At 38.0% G+C, this 17044-nt stretch overlaps 1 protein-coding gene across 3 annotated transcripts; it reads left to right on the top strand.

Annotated features, from left to right (window-relative positions):
* Window positions 1-621: 621 nt before the first annotated feature.
* LOC149222984 (uncharacterized) lies at window positions 622-3642 on the top strand. Of its 3 annotated transcripts, none has more exons than XR_016249454.1 (3): window positions 622-1742; window positions 2118-2192; window positions 3471-3642. XR_016249454.1 is itself a non-coding variant. In XM_089385702.1 (2 exons), exon 1 carries the CDS (start codon window positions 837-839, stop codon window positions 1692-1694), a length of 858 nt encoding a protein of 285 aa, XP_089241828.1. In that variant the 5' UTR covers window positions 622-836; the 3' UTR covers window positions 1695-1742; window positions 2118-2390. The 3 variants fall into 3 exon arrangements, 1 of the variants encoding a protein (XP_089241828.1); XR_016249453.1 differs by lacking the exon at window positions 3471-3642 and adding an exon at window positions 2339-2388; XM_089385702.1 differs by lacking the exon at window positions 3471-3642 and having other exon boundaries at window positions 2118-2390.
* The last annotated feature ends 13402 nt before the right edge of the window (window positions 3643-17044 follow it).

Raw genomic sequence — 17044 nt, 5'->3', positions numbered from 1 at the left:
CACCATTGAAACCAATTTAGATTCATCTTAAGTGGGATCTATGAAGCACTAAGAGGGATCAAATCTCTCGAGGTGTAAACCTTTACACAAGTTTTGCACTCAAAAAAAGGTTTGCACCTCCAGCGATTTGATCCCTCTTGACACTAGATAAATCCAAGATCAAGATAAACCCAGACTGATTTTAGTAAATTTAAGATATATCATAAAATAAATATTTTGATGCTTGTTGTGCAAAAATGCGTTTTCCATAAATATAGACTAGTCATACAATAATTTGTATTAACTTTTATAAATATTTTGTTTTACATTCGTATATGTCCCTAAATTTCTGGAATAATACTAAGTAAGATCCTCGGTGGATAACGTTGCAAACACCCAATAAAAGATGTGGTGTTATAGAAAACTTTAACAAACGCAGATGATATGAAAGAATAGAAAACTTTTAAAAGGAGATTGATAATAAAAAGAATATGTTTGGAGGGCTGAAAGGAGATTGATATAAAAAAAATATCTTTGTAGGGCAGATGAGGGAATAAATGCTGACCACACATTCCACCGACAGCTGCATTATTCAGTCGGCTATGCTCCCTGTAGAGCGTGTCAGTAAAGTTTCCTTGGAAGCGTTCACTACGCGGGCATATTGGGGGCTATATATATTCAACCCCTGCTCATGGTCTTCATTCATCAACACCAGGTGTTTAGGTTCAAACCCCTGCTCCAAATCCCCATTCATCCACACCACAAGATCTTTGTTCCCATTCTGTTTCTTTTCTTTCTGCGCATAAGAAATCAGATCTTGATCTAGCATCTGACGAGCTCGAATCCTGAACCGATCAATGGATTCTTTTTTCAGCCACACAAAGAAATCCCAGGAAGGATCATCAGATCGCGGGATTTCAGACTTGATTCAGTCGGCCGCTTCCTCCTACTTTAAAACGCAAGGGAGCGAAGACGAATCCGCCTCTTCGCCACCAACGCAACACCATTCCTCCTCCGGTTCTGGAGAGAAGATGGAACCCTCGGGTGGTTCCGGAGAGAAGATGAAACCCTCGGGTGGAGATGCTGCAGGGAGCGCCAAAGTTCTTTTGGACGCCGCTCTTGCGAGGTTGCACAAAACTGAAGCAGAGGGCGGGGGAGAGGGCGAGCAGATCGATAATGCGAAGCTTGCGGCGGCCGCAGCGGACGTCTTGGGAGCGGCGAAACATTATGGTAAGATGGAGGGCACAGGTTATGGTAAATACGTGGACATGGCTGACGGTTATTTGCAGAAATTCGGGCAGAAGCAAGGAAGCGGGAATGTCGCTGGCCATGATAATTACGCAAGGCCTCCATCTGCACATTCGGCAGGGCATGCGCAAGAAGATGATTATTATGAGAGGCCTCCATCTTCACATTCGAAACCGAATGCGCAAGAGGAGGATTATTATGAGAGGCCTCCATCTTCACATTCGAAACCGTATGCGCAAGAGGATGATGATTATGAGAGGCCTCCAGCTTCACATTCGAAACCGTATGCGCAAGAGGATGATGATTATGAGAGGCCTCCAGCTTCACATTCGAGACCGCATGCGCAAGAGGATGATGATTATGAGAGGCCTCAATCATCAGATTCGACATCAAATGCGCAAGAGGACGAGGAGAACAAATATCTCAGGTACTTGAATAAGGCAGAGGAATATTTGAATAAGAATTAGGGGATTTAAAAACAGACGGACGAAGACGCATGTATTGATGGTTTAGAGGTACGATTTGTTAGGATTTGAACTGTGATGTGTAATAGTCTATTATTATGTCATTTGCATACAATATGTCTATAAGGTTGTATTTGTGGTCCACTGTGTTAGAGTGTCTGTGTATTTAAGTTACCAGTTTATGGGAAACAGTGACACACGTTTGAACTGTAATACCAAGACATTGAATATTTATGCTTGGAACCATATATAAGTTTGTATATTTTTAAAATCTGGATTTGTAATACCAAGACATTGAATATTTATGCTTGGAACCATATATAAGTTTGTATATTTTTAAAATCTGGATTTTATATGCCGTTAGGTGCATCTCCTCATTTGTTTCTGTAATAGTTTAATTATTTTTCCAAGGCGTTGCTGGTGCAGGCATAATAACGCTTGATGTTGTTTCAAATGAGTCTCTACTTGGATATCAACAAAACAGTGACACACGTTTGAACTGTAATACCAAGACATTGAATATTTATGCTTGGAACCATATATAAGTCTGTATATTTTTAAAATCTGGATTTTATATGCCGATAGGTGCATCTCCTCATTTGTTTCTGTAATAGTTTAATTATTTTTCCAAGGCGTTGCTGGTGCAGGTATAATAACGCTTGATGTTGCTTCAAATGAGTCTCTACTTGGATATCAACACCCACCATTAAACGCGGATTTGAATTTTTCCCCTTGTGGTTGCATAAACTCCATCACAAGTAATGATCTATCTAAACTATGTATCTATTAAATACTGAAAGCAATTAGATAGAAAGTTCAATAGGTTCACAGACAAGATCTCTGTTTTCACCAAACTCACAACACTAAACTCACAACATATCTCAATAGTAACACAAAATGCAAATTATCATTAGGACATTTATCCAATGGTCAGGTGCTCAAAAGTCCTTTTCTCATAACTTGCTCCTTTGATAGAAAGTTTCAATGGTAATACTTGACATTTCATGCAAGACAATTATTTTATTTATTCCCATGTGTCATCCCCTCGCCAAAGTTCTAATGAAATTATTTTCTTAATTCCTTATTAAAAAGTTATTTACTGTCACCGACACATGTTTTTCTATGTCTTCTCCTAGTTGTCCCTTGATCCCACTTTAGACGCTCCATTTTTTGTCCATTAGCTTAAGTCAATTGGTAGGTTTCATATTCTTGTCCCCCAACTACCCCCTAATTTTCTCAAGTTAAAATCTTAGATATATTTGTGTTATTATTTTTACCACATGGAGGTTCTCTCATGAAACTCTTTCCTCAAATTTTAAATTAATATTCTCTAATTTCATGCACAGCTCCCTTTTCTTATTGAAAGTAAATTGTCATTGAATTAATATTTCTATTTTGACTTTATGTCCCTTTTTTTCACATTGCTTTTAGCATAGTCTAGATACTTGGGATTTATTTTTTTAAAAAGTTTTCCAAGTGTGAAGATGGTTGGTAGCATTATTTATCTAATTTAGATTTTATATCCACACTTATTCTCCCATTCTCAATGCTTTTAACTTCTAATTTAAAGTGTCATTAATACCTTCTTATTTATATTGTGTTTAGTGCTTATAAATGCATGAGCATGAACCATCATTTACCAAGACATTGAATATTTATGCTTGGAACCATATATAAGTTTGTATACTTTTAAAATCTGGATTTTACATGCCCATAGGTGCATCTCCTCATTTGTTTCTGTAATAGTTTAATTATTTTTCCAAGGCGTTGCTGGTGCAGGTATAATAACGCTTGATGTTGTTTCAAATGAGTCTCTACTTGGATATCAACAAAACAGTGACACACGTTTGAACTGTAATACCAAGACATTGAATATTTATGCTTGGAACCATATATAAGTTTGTATATTTTTAAAATCTGGATTTTATATGCCGATAGGTGCATCTCCTCATTTGTGTCTGTAACAGTTTAATTGTTTTTCCAACGCGTTGCTGGTGCAGGTATAATAACGCTTGATGTTGCTTCAATGAGTCTCTACTTGGATATCAACACCCACCATTAAAGGTGGATTTGATTTTTTCCGCTTGTGGTTGTATAAACTCCATCACAAGTAATGATTTATCTAAACTATGTATCTATTAAATACCGAAAGCAATTATATAGAAAGTTCAAGATGTTCCCACACACAAGATCTCTATTTTCACCAAGCTCACAACATATCTTAATAGTCACTCAAAATGTAAATTATCATTCACAACATATCTTAATAGTCACTCAAAATGCAAATTATTATTAGGACATTTATCTAACGATCAAGTGCTTAAAAGTCATTTTCTCATAGTGCTTAAAAGTCATTTGCATAAAAGTCATTTTCTCATAGTGCTTAAAAGTCATTTTCTCCTAACTTGCTCCTTCGATAGAAAGTTTTAATAGTAACACTGGCATGAATTCAATAGTAACACTTGGCACTTCATGCAAGACAATTATTTTATTTATTCCCATGTGTCATCTCCTCAACAAAGCTCTAATGAATTTATTTTCTTAATTTCTTATTAAAAAGTTATTTACCATCACCGACACATGTTTCTCTATGTCTTCTCCTAGTTGTCCCTTGATCCCAATTTAGACTCTCCATTTTGTGTCCATTAGCTTAAGTCAATAGGTAGGTTTCATATTCTTGTACCCCAACTACCCCCTACTTTTCTCTAATTTCATGCACAGCTCCCTTTTCTTATTGAAAGTAAATTATCATTGAATTAATATTTCTATTTGGACTTTATGTCCTCTTTTTTCACATTGCTTTTAGCATAGTCTAGATACTTGGGATTTATTTATTTTTTAAAGGTTTTCCAAGTGTGAGGATGGGTGGTAGCATTATTTATCTAATTTAGCTTTTATATCCACACCTATTCTCCCATTCCCAATGCTTTTAACTTTTAATTTAAAGTGTCATTAATACTTTCTTATTTATATTGTGCTTTTAATTTAAAGTGTCATTAATACTTTCTTATTTATATTGTGATTTTAATTTAAAGTGTCATTAATACTTTCTTATTTATATTGTGTTTAGTGCTTATAAATGCATGAGCATGAACCATCATTTACCTCTCAAATTTCCTTGATGATAATGTTGCCAAATTGGCCATGCCCTTCGAGAATTTTTTCTCAAAATTCCAAGGGTGACACGTTGCTTTCCCTTTTGGCATCCATGACTAAGGAGGAGAACATGGGCATGACTATGGAGATCACTATCATCTCTTGTGTCACCCTATATTGTAAAACTAATGGTGTTGATGATCAAGGAATCCACCTCAATGTGTAACCCCTTAATAAATCCTCATGAGTGACAGAATTCAAGGTCTACCCTCATGGCATCATGAACTTCAAAGCGAAGGAATCCCAATACCTTCCAGCCTAATTCACTATCCGAGTGCTAGAAGGTGGAATCACGGATGTTGTCCCACCCCTCCCATGAAATAATATATATGTTGTACAACCCCATCACCCATGTGTGATGTTGGAAATACTGAGAGCGGGGGGAGGGGAGGGGGGTGAACCAGTATTCCTTTCAATTAGTATTATTATTAATCTTTCAGAGCATTAGTTAATGTTAAATTATTATCAGTGTTTCTACAATGATAGCAGTAAACAAAAGGACCACAAATGCACATAGTTTTTAAGGTGGAAACCCCCTTCAGGACAAAAACCACCTGAACGCTTTTCTAATAATTCTTTAATATTCAACTCCAATTGAAAAGAAAGCTCCAAATTCCTAGAATCTAGAAATGCATTCTTCTCCATCTTGCACTGGATGGACGCTCCAATGCCCGAGATTCTTCAGTAGTCAACCGAACGAATGCCCCAACACTCAATGAGCTACAACTCACCCTAGCACCACCTTACCACCCTGAATTTTTCACAGGCTTGAACCTATTGGTGACTTCATGCACCACCCTAGCACCCTATAGAAGAATAATAGAATAATGGACTCCCGTGCCAGAGAAAATGGTCCACTTTACAATGATATAGAATGATGTACAAGAAGAACACACATTAGACCATAACCCCAACTATGACACAAACACCTAATGATGATCCTAGACCTCTTGACACTGCATCTTCAACTCTTGGCAGATAGACACTTGTACAAATTTTACAATGATTCTTTTACAATGACTCTGTACAATGATACTTTTACAATGGTTGTATGAAGTGTTGCCCACTTGAGACTTCATGTGGTGAACTTTTTGTTGTTCTGCACCCTGATTGTTGCTCTTGTCATGCTACTTCTCACTCTTTAGAACATTAGATTATGCATTGAGTATTTTCTTGATGAATATATAATACCTGCAAAAAGTCTTCAAGGAAATACCCATGACATGATAATAGCAAAACTTACCTCATCCTGCAGAGCATATGTCAGTGCTAAACAAAAAAACAAATTACAATACAAAGAACCTAATGCAATTAAGAGATGAACAGACATATACAGAAGATACTTACTCGGAGCTTACCTCTGCTACGTCATTTTGTTGCACCTTGCTCTTTGCTGCCCTAGAAAGTTTGGTCCATTGCAGCCCTTCATAGCACTTGATCTAATTTTTTTTCTTGCCTTTGTTGAAAATAACAACAAAAAATGCTAAAAATAGCATTGCTATAGATAGCATTTCAGGATATATTCCAATTTTAATTTGTCTTTGAATTAAAATTCGAATTTAGTCTCACCAGCTGTTTGAAAAATAATTAATTCATTCATTTTGAGTTAATTAGTTGGAGAAATTCAAACATGAAGTCTTTACGAAGACATGCAACAATTATCCCTTTGATTGAAGAAGTTATTCCTTAATTAAGGAGATAAGGATGAGTTGTAATTAGTTAGCTCAAAAAACTGAGTTAAGTCCAATTAAATTAGTTCCAAACGGTTTGTGGAATTAATTGTGAGTTGAGTCAGTTAATGCATGCATGCATGCAACTAGTGCTCTCTAGATCACTGAATATTCTCTCATAAATAACTCGTGCATGTCAGTGCAGACAAAGACCTAGTTGAGATGAAAGGCAGGGACAATGTATTATCAGTTGCTAGAATATTCCCATGTGAATATCTCTTGCATGCAGAAGGAATTCATTCCTTGGGGATTGCGCTGTTACTACAGAGATTAGAGCAGTGTGTGAGGTGAGAATCACACAGGTTACAGCTGGAGGACCCAGGAGAAACTGCGCAAGGAAATAGGAGGCTTGGAGCACTGAAGGAAGACATATGTGTTGTCTATTCTATCTATGAGCAGCAGTGAGGGATTGTACTGAGAGTTGGATAGCTCGAGAGCTAAAGCTTTGTGTAATCTTGAAATATTTCCACTTGTATGATAATACATATAGTAGGGTTTTAGCTGAGGCTTTCCCTAGAGTATTCTTCTGTGTTTCATGTGCGAGTGAATCTTCCTTTGTTATATGTGTTTTGTTTGATCTTGCTCAAAATCGATTAAGCTTCCGCAAGTTTGATTGTAGAAGTACATTAAGTATTTTGCTTTAGTACATTGCATAATCAATTTAATCTATAGTGAGAATTCTATATGGTATCAAAGAAAAGGTGATCAAAGCGGAGAACAATATTCAAAGAAGGGAGAAGTTGGAAGTTTGAAGTTCTTGATTGTAGGTACAAAATCGATTTCTTATTACATCTCAAAGTTCACCAATGGCATTCAGTGGCTTCAAACTCGAGTATGCCTTGGATGGCAGCTCGAATTATATAGCATGGAAGGATCGCATGGAAGCGGTATTAGAAGACAACGGTTTGAAGGACTTCATTGATCAAAAAGTCTCCAAGCCAACAGTAGCTAATGCCCAAGAATTGGCAGAATGGAAGAAATGTGTGGTGAGAGCGAGAAGGATTCTTCCAGAGGGAGTTTGAGACCATATTTTCTCAAGTCTCCATGGGAAGGAAACTCCGTTTTCAATGTGGAAGACATTGAAGGATCTATATCAGAACAACAGTGACCAGAGGAAGCTGGCGCTGAAGGACAAGCTTCGGAAAATCAATTGTGAAAAGGGCAACACAATCTCTACATATCTGAACAAACTCACCACCTACAGAGATGAGCTTGGAAATGTAGGAATCACGACAGCTGATGATGATATGGTGAGTCTTGCGCTCCTCAGTCTTCCTAAGAGCTGGCATAGCTACCAGGACTCAATGAATGGAAGAGAGACACTGCCAGATTGGGAATGACTGTGGTCGGATCTGATGCAAAAGGAGATCAGGAGAAGCACCCAAGATGGTTCTTCATCAAAGCATGATGATGTAGAAAATCTAGCCTTAGCAAGTAAGGCGCGGAAAGGGAAAGGGAAGGCTTCCCATTCCAAATCGAGTTCTTCCCATGGTGGGAAGAAGATTGACAAATCTAAAGTGAGATGTTTTAATTGTCATGAGGTGGGCCATTATGCAACTAATTGTCCATTGAAGAAATCCAATAAGGGATCCTCGAAAGGATCAGATGGTGAGGCACTGGCCTCACAGTTCGAACTGGATTTTACCCTCATCGCATGCATGGTTTCGTCGATGGTGGGTTGTGTTTGGTGAGGCACTAGCCTCACAGTTCGAACTGGATTTTACCCTCATCGCATGCATGGTTTCGTCGATGGTGGGTTGTGTTTGGTATCTGGATAGTGGAGCCTCATTCCACATGACCGATGATAAGAGTTTATTTAGTACTTTGGAGTAGAAAGACTTCCAGATGCGCATAGAGATGGGCTATGATGGAAAGTACTATGTTTTAGGTGAAGGTACGGTTGTGTTTCATAAGGAGCATGGAGCTCCTCTCACCCTAACTGATGTAAAGCATGTGCTTGGACTGAAGAAAAACTTGGTATCATCGTGATGTTGGAAGACAAAGGCTATGATGTAGTCTTCAGTAAAGGAAAGGCATTCCTGAGACACATAGCCACGGGTCAGACCAAGAGGATTGGGATTCGAGTGAAGAATCTCTATAAGCTAGATGTAGATGATTGTGTTACATTGAGTTCCAAAGCAAAATTGGTACAAAGCCAAGATATTGGGAAGTTATGGCATAGAAGGTTGGGCCATTTGCACCATGGGGCCTTGAAGATATTGCAGCAGATTTCTACCAGACTTCCCAATGGTAAATTTGAGCAAGTGGACACATGCAAAGGTTGTACCTTGGGTAAGTATGCAAAATCTTTTTTTTTAGGATCGAGACAGTCGAGCTGAAGCAATCTTGGATCGAGTTCATACAGATGTGTGTGGACCATTCTCGACAGTCTCCACCGCTAAACAAAGGTATTATGTGATTTTCATTGATGGATTTTCTCCTAGATGTTGGATCTATTTCATGCAGAAGAAGGATCAAACCTTCTCAAGGTTTTGTGAGTTCAAAGCCTTGGTTGAGAAAGAATCAGGAAAGAAGATTAGGGCCTTGTGAAGCGACAATGGTGGAGAGTATGTCTCTCAAGAGTTTAAGGACTTTTGTGTTGCAGAAGGAATTAAACGGAAGTTGACGACACCTCATAACCCACAGCAGAATGGGGTGGCCGAGAGGAAGAATAGAATGATTGTGGGAGCAGCTCGGGCGATGTTGCATGACCAAGGCCTACCACTTCATTTGTGGGTTGAGGCATGCAACACAACAGTTTACTTGCAGAATAGAAGCCTGCATCGCATACTTGGGATGAAGACACTAGAGGAAGCTTTCTTCGTGAAGAGACCAGATGTGGGTCACTTCAGGATCTTTGGCTCATCAGTTTATCGCCATGTGACCAAGATTCCAGGAAGAAGCTAGAGCCGACAGCAGAGTTGGGGATACTTGTGGGGTACACTGATACTCCTCATAACTATCGGGTGTATTTGCCTACTAGTCAGAGGACAGTGGTTCGCAAAGATCTTAAGTTCGATGAGCTGAAGGCCATGCGAGTTTCCCTTGAGAGGGAGCTCAAGTTGCAGGTAGAGGAGGAACTTTTGGTTCCTAACAAGGAGGAGCCTCAGACTGATGTGCAATCGCCGCATGCAGAGGTTCCAAGAGGAGACATCCACTCATGCAGAGTCTTCTAGAGAGGGGCAGAAACGCACAAGGGAGGCTCATAGATTGTTGATGGATGCGAGAGAGAAAGTGAGAGAGCCATCTTCTCAGCGCAGACAGAGGAGGTCACCTGAGCGGTACACTGGTTACATGGACCTTATTGGGGAATGTGTAGAGATTGAACCATCTTCCTTTGAGGAAGTAGTGCAGCAGCCAGTTTGGGTTGATGCTATCGTGGAGGAGTATGACTCCATAGTTCGGAACAGTGTTTGGGATGTTGTTCAAAAACCGGAGAACAAGTCAGTTGTGAGTTCGTGTTGGCTTTACAAGTTAAAGCATGCTGCTGATGGAAGTGAGGAGAAACATAAGGCAAGGTTTGTTGCCTGCGGTTTCTCACAGGGCGAGGGTATCGACTATGATGAGACTTTTTCTCCTATAGCAAGGTACTCATCTATCAGATCAATGTTGGCACTATCAGCGCAAATGGGTTGGAAGATCCATCAGAGGGATGTGAAAACTGAATTCCTCAATGGCAAGATTGAAGAAGAGGTGTACATAGAGCAGTCGGAAGTATTTGAGACCTTCGATCGTAAGTCGCATGTGTGTCGACTCAAGAGAGCTTTGTACGGGTTGAAGCAAGCACCTCGTGCTTGGTACACTAGGATCGACAGCTACTTCACCGGGTTGGGCTTCACAAAGAGTGAAGCGGATGAAAACTTGTATCACATCATGGTGGAAGGTAAGCAGTTGATCATTGTTCTTTATGTTGATGATGTGATATTGACAGGTGATGATTAGTTGATCATGTCTTGCAAGGAGGACTTTGCAAGAGAGTTCGAGATGAAAGACATGGGTGAATAAGTGATATATGGAGGAGGGGTGATATGGGGACTCACCAACATCCCTTCAGATTAGGGGGGAATGTTAACACTTAATCATAAAAAATGGGTGAATAAGTGTAACTGATGTAAATAAATAATGGAAAATATGAAGAGTCATCGGGAGATGAAATGAACAGTCTCTCCCTCATGTATATAATAAAGATCAACCTGAATGAATAGAATGAATTAATTTGTGGAGTTATTTCCTGGTCTGACAGGCAAGGACAGTGTACTATCAGTTACTAGAATATTTCCATGTGAATATCTATTACATGCAGAAGGAATTCATTCCTTGAAGATTGCGCAGTTACTACAGAGGTCAGAGCAGTGTGTGAGGTGAGAATCACACAGGGTACAGCTGGAGGACCCAGGAGAAACTACGCAAGGAAATAGGAGGCTTGGAGGACTGAAGGAAGGCATATGTGTTTTTTATTCTGTTTATGAGTAGCAGTGAGAGATTGTACTGAGAGCGGAATAGCTTGAGAGCTAAAGCTTTGTGTAATCCTGAGATATTTCCATTTGTATGATAATACAAATAGCGGGGTTTTTAGCTGAGGCTTTCCCCAGAGTATTCTTTTGTGTTTCATATGTGATTGAATCTTCTTCTCTGTTATATGTGTTATGTTTGATCTTGCTCAAAATCGATTAAGCTTCCGCAAGTTTGATTGTAGAAGTAGATTAAGTATTATGCTTTAGTACATTGCATAATCAGTTTAATATACAGTGAGAACTTTTGCAGCGTTCTAGGAGAACGATATTGAATCTGATGTATCTCTCTAATTTCAGATCCCCAATATGTGATCTTTGGTCCTATAGTAGCTCTCTGAGTCTTCTTTCCAATGCCACAGGTCTGACCCGATTTGGATTCTTCAAGGCAAAGTTATGCCCAATCTCTCACAATGACCTAATTATGGATTAGTTTAGTAGAGCGAACTTGTACGGCATGCCATGTGTCACTGTTTCCTCTTTCGGGTCTGAAATTGATACACATAAAACTAAAGTCTGTGCATTATCTGCCACTTTTTATAGAATTCCAATCCATTTCTCAGAGAGAGAGTTATGACGATTTTCTCAAGGTCACCTCTTTGAGATGAAATTAGGGAATCTACAAAAACCCTAACTTCCACAGATCATATCTGTGCAAATATAGCGAACCAAGATCAGAAATTTGGTCACGGCATTCATTAGGATTTCAGCTCATTGGGTTTTAATTTCAGCATCTAAGACCTCGCAGAAATAAAATTATAGTGATAATGCCACGATCACACCTTTTGGAGGATATATGAGATTTCTTTTTATAGAGTTGAGAGGGGCTTCTATAGAGAATGTTGGAGAGATTTTAAGAGTTTAAAAAATTATTAATTTTTGACTATTCAATGACCAAAATCAATGATAAATGCCATGCGACAACCCCATGGGTTTTAGCCCATTAATTGGGGTTACTAACTTCAATCTTGAATAACTTACAAACCGTGAGGAATTATGAGGAGAGCTATATACCGATAGAAAGATATTTTTGAGTGGAGTATTCCTATAATTATTATGAGATGAGAAAACATGAATGATGATTCCCAATGTGCCATGGAAGTTCAGGGTCATCCTTGGTGTTTCTTGGGTTGACATCAATGACAAACTCAGATCATCTTTAGATCAACAATCTCCTCCTTTGGCATTGATGGCAACACAAGTACTCCCCCTGCGATCAGGGCACCTCTTCCTACTGCCTTCTCTCCCCCTTTGACATCAATGGCAAAGGGTAACTCCCATTGACACACAACCATCCTACGGACATGTACACACTTTCACTCCCCCTTTATTTTCACGAGGTAAATGTTTAGTGAAGATATCAACGATTTGTTCTTTTGTACCAACATGTTCAAGTTTGATATTCTTTTCAATGACTTTTTCTCTAACAAAATGATATTTGATTGGAATGTGTTTTGTTTTTGAATGCATGACAGGATTCTTGGAGATGTTGATGGCACTGGTGTTATCACAGAAGATGGGAATAGGCTCACTGAATTGTATTTGAAGATTTTGCAAATTTTGTTTCATCCAAAGGACTTGAGTACAACAAGCTACCACTACAATGTATTTTGATTCCGTTGTAGATAACAAGATTGAGGTTTTCTTTTTTCTCAACCATGATACGAGACAACCACCTAGATAGAATGTTACTCCACTAGTACTCTTACGATCATCAACGCTTCCTAGCTAATCTGCATCTATAAAGGCTTGAATAATGAGATTGTTGCCCTTGGGATACCACAAGCCATATTCTGTTGTTCCATTTAGATATTGAAGAATTCTTTTGACAACAATAATATGTGATTCTTTTGGTGCTACTTGGAATTTTGCTACTTGTCCAACTGCTTGCATAACATCTGGTCGAAAGGTTGTTACATATAGAAGACTACCAATCATAGATTTGTACAACCTTTGATCCACATCCTTAGATGAGTCGTCTATTCTCAATTTGCAACTTGTTACCATCAGAGTAAGGAAGGGTTTGCAGTGTTCCATTTTCAATTTCTTGAGCATTTCCTTGATGTACTTGGCTTGACATATAAATATTCCTTTCTCTTGCTGAGATATTTGAAGCCCTAAGAATTATGTCAACTCACCAAGTAAAGACATATCGAACTTACTTTGCATCTTTGTAGCAAAGTTCTTACTTAGTCGATCATCATTGCTACCAAAGATTATATCATCCACACATACCTTAATGATTGTTAGATTATCTTTATCTATTTGTACGTAAAGATTGATATCAACAGTACCTTTCTTGAACCCTTGTTGACGTAGATATCCATCAAGACAAGCATACGATTCTCTGGGAACCTGCTTGAGACCGTACAGAGCCTTCTTTAACTTGCAAACATACTCTTCTTTTTCTGATAGTAGAAAACCTTCAGGTTGTTCGATGTAAACTTCTTCTTCTAATTTTCCATTCTGAAATGTTGACTTAACATCCATTTGGTAGAATTTTATTTTTCTTGAACATGCATAGGCGAGAAACATCCGGATGGCTCCATTCTGGCAACTGGTGCAAATGTTTTGTTGAAATCAATTCCTTCCAATTGTGCATATCCTTTGGAAACCAATCTTGCTTTCTTTCTGGTAACATGTCCATCTTCATTCAATTTGTTCCTGAACACGCATTTAGTCCCAATGACATTTTTATCTTTTGGTCGTGGAACTAATTCCTCGCTGTTATTCTTCTTGATTTGATCCAATTTTTGATTCATAATTGCTAGCCAATGTTCATTCTGGTTGGCTTCCTCAAAACTACTAGGCTCAATGGTTGCTAGAAAAGAAATGTGAGCTTGTTGTGATGAACGATGTTTTCGACCTTTTCTTGTTCCAATTCCTTCATTTATGTCACCAATGATTTAATTTGATGGATGGTTCTTTTGAATCCATTCTTTTGTTCTCTTTGGAGGAGCTTCTTGTTGTTGTTCCTGTATATATTGTTGATCATTATTTACTTCTTCCTGGTTGACAGTTGCTTCTTGTTTTGGAATTTTCTCTGTACCTTTTTCAGTCTTTGTCTCAAGTTTCAAAGGTTCTAGATCTTCATCATTATTTGTTAGAACACCATCTTCGTCAAATGTAACATTTATGAACTCCACTATCTGTTTTTTCCTTAGATTATAGCATTTATAGGCCTTTCTTTTGCGTGAGTAAACAACAAAGATACTTTCTTCAACACGTGATTCAAACTTACCTAAATTTTGATCTTCTCTTTTTATATAACATTTGCTTCTGAAGATTCTGAAATATTTTACATTAGACGGTTTTCCTTTCCATAATTCATATGGGGTCTTGTTGCAATTATTTCTGAGAAGACTTATGTTGATAATGAAGATTGTCGTATCAATTGCTTGAACCCAGAAATTTTCATCCAATTTTGAGTCCTTCAACATTGTTCTACCCATTTCCTGTACGGTTCTGTTATTTCTTTCAGCAACTCCATTTTGTTGAGGTGTTCGTGCTGTTGAAATTTGTATTTTTATTCCATTTTCATCACAGTATTGCTGAATTAATTTGGAAGTGAATTTTGCGCCATTTCCTGATCTTAGACACTTTATTTTCAAATCAGTTTCATTTTCGACCAACTCCTTGTAGATCTTAAAGCACTCAAATGCTTCTAATTTTTTCTTTAGGAAACTGATAGCTATCATCTTGGTATAGTCATCTATCATTAACATGAAATATAATTCTCCATCTAAGTCTTTTGTTCTCATAGGACCACATAGATCAGTATGTATAAATTCCAATGGATGTGATGCAAAGTGTTCTTTTGTTTTAAATCTGAATTTTGTCTGCTTGTCGTGTCGACAATGCTCACATAGTGTGTTGGAAGGTTTTGAGATTTTTGGCATTTCTTGTATTTCTTCCTTTTTGCTTATCTTGACAAGATTGTCAAATTTTATGTGATACGTTCGTTTGTGCCATACCCAGCATTCATCTTCTTTAGCTAGTAGACATGATTTAGTTGCTTCATCCAGAACATATCTGTCGTTTGGAGCTCGACTTGTTGTAGCCACAATTTTACCATACCTGCCTTTCCTGATTTCACATTTTGTAGAGTTGAATAGCATTGTGTGTCCTTGATCACACATTTGTCCAAAACTGAGTAGATTTTGATTCATGTTTTCAACCAATAGAACATTCTTGGCTAGAGCATCTTTGCTTCTGAGACTGATAGTACCTAATCTTATAACATTTGAAGATCCATCATTTCCAAATGACACGGTTCCATCCTTCTTCTCTTTCAAAGATACAAATTTCTCTTTATATCCAGTGATATGCGTTGAGCAATCGCTATCAACATACCACACATCTTTGTTGTTTTGAGCCTTGAGAGCAAGAGCACAATTATCAGTGTTCTTCTTCTTCCATGTTCGTTCGTTCTGTGGTTTCGAAGATTCTTTAGGAGGATTTTCATGTCTGCAATCTCTGGCTATGTGTCCAAAGTTTTGACATTTGTAACATTCAATATTATTTCTTAAATGTTCAAATCTATTGATGTTTCATTGAGCCCTAGGAGGTTCATATTTGATAGATCTCCTGGAATTGTATTGGTTCCTAGGGTACGTGCGACATTTTACAGCTTTATGACCAAATTTTCCACATGAATAACAATAGCCATGAAAAATATGTTGGTACCTGGATGGAAATCTTCGTCGGGGAATTGTCTTCCAAGGTTGTTCTTGCGAATCTTATCCAATGAAGTCTACATGCTTATCAGATCTCATAGGTTCATTGTATTTTTTTGTAGAAGGTCTTGCTTTTCTTATTTGTAACCGAGGCCAGTTTTTTCGTTGTAAGATCGTTGATTGTTGATGAGTTCTTCCAATGCCCTTGAGCTGTTGGCATAGTTTTGGACAGTGTTTCCCTTCGTCACTTCCTTATGCAGCAAGACTACTTTGGCTTCTACTGCTTCCCTTTCTCAGTTTCTTTCTTCCAACTTCTTTTGAAGTGACTCTTCAATACATTTTTGTTCTTCAACTTCAATTTTGAGACCTTGAACTTGTTCTTCAAGAGTATTGTAATGGATCTTCTCAGCCTTGAGGTCTTTTATAAGCTTGATTTCCTCCTTAGAAAATTATTCTATGGTCAACCCTTCTTCTTCGTTGTTTGATACCTCTTGTTTATTGTGCTTGGCCATAAACAATACTCTCTCATTGGCTTCTTCTTTTCACTGTCATTGTCTTCATCGGATGATGAGCTATCTTCTTTAGAGAGAAAGTTCCTTATGAATCCTTTCTTCTTGCCTTGCTTGTTGAATTTCTTAAAGCCTTTCTTTCCTTTTGAGTTTCCATCACTTCTGTTCGGACATTTTGTTGTGAAATGCCCAACCGAAACATATCAATGGAAGTTTACCTTTGAATTTTCCCTTACCAATTTTTAGTTTTCTCGTAAAATAAGCATATTTTCCATCTGAAAAACCTCCTTCACCATCTTCCTTTTCTTCACACTTGCAAGTGTAGGTCTTTGCCTTTGAAGTTTGTTTGTCCTTATTGGTTTTCTTAGATGTAGCGAATGCAATTTCTAGATGTGAAGTACCCTCTTCTTCATCAAGTCTCATTTCATATGCTATAAGAACTCCATGTAATTCATTTTTGCTGAGTTTGGCCATATTTGCACTGCATTCTAAGATCGATACCTTTGGGTTGAATCTTCTTGGTAACGTTCTAAGAATCTTTCGTATAATAGTCTTCTCGTCAACGGACTCTCCCAATCCTTCCAGAGTGTTGGTTATTCCATCAACGTGTTGGAAGTATGTAGCAATGTTGTCATCTTCTTTCCTTCTGAGTTGCTCAAATTTTGCTTGGTAGATTTGAAGCTTTGCTTCTTTGACATTTGAGTCACCTGCATATATATTTTCAAGCTTGTCCCATACATTTCTTGCGGTTTTACAACCCAACACTTTATG

This window comes from Pinus tabuliformis, chromosome Q (assembly GCF_031772625.1).
Source record: "Pinus tabuliformis cultivar Carrire ecotype Pingquan chromosome Q, CPIR1, whole genome shotgun sequence".
NCBI classification, from domain to species: Eukaryota; Viridiplantae; Streptophyta; class Pinopsida; order Pinales; family Pinaceae; genus Pinus; species Pinus tabuliformis.
This window is presented reverse-complemented; position numbering and strand designations above follow the sequence as displayed.

Excerpts from the sequence above, each read along its gene's own strand:
- LOC149222984 (XM_089385702.1), top strand. The coding sequence starts at position 837 with ATGGATTCTTTTTTCAGCCACACAAAGAAATCCCAGGAAGGATCATCA.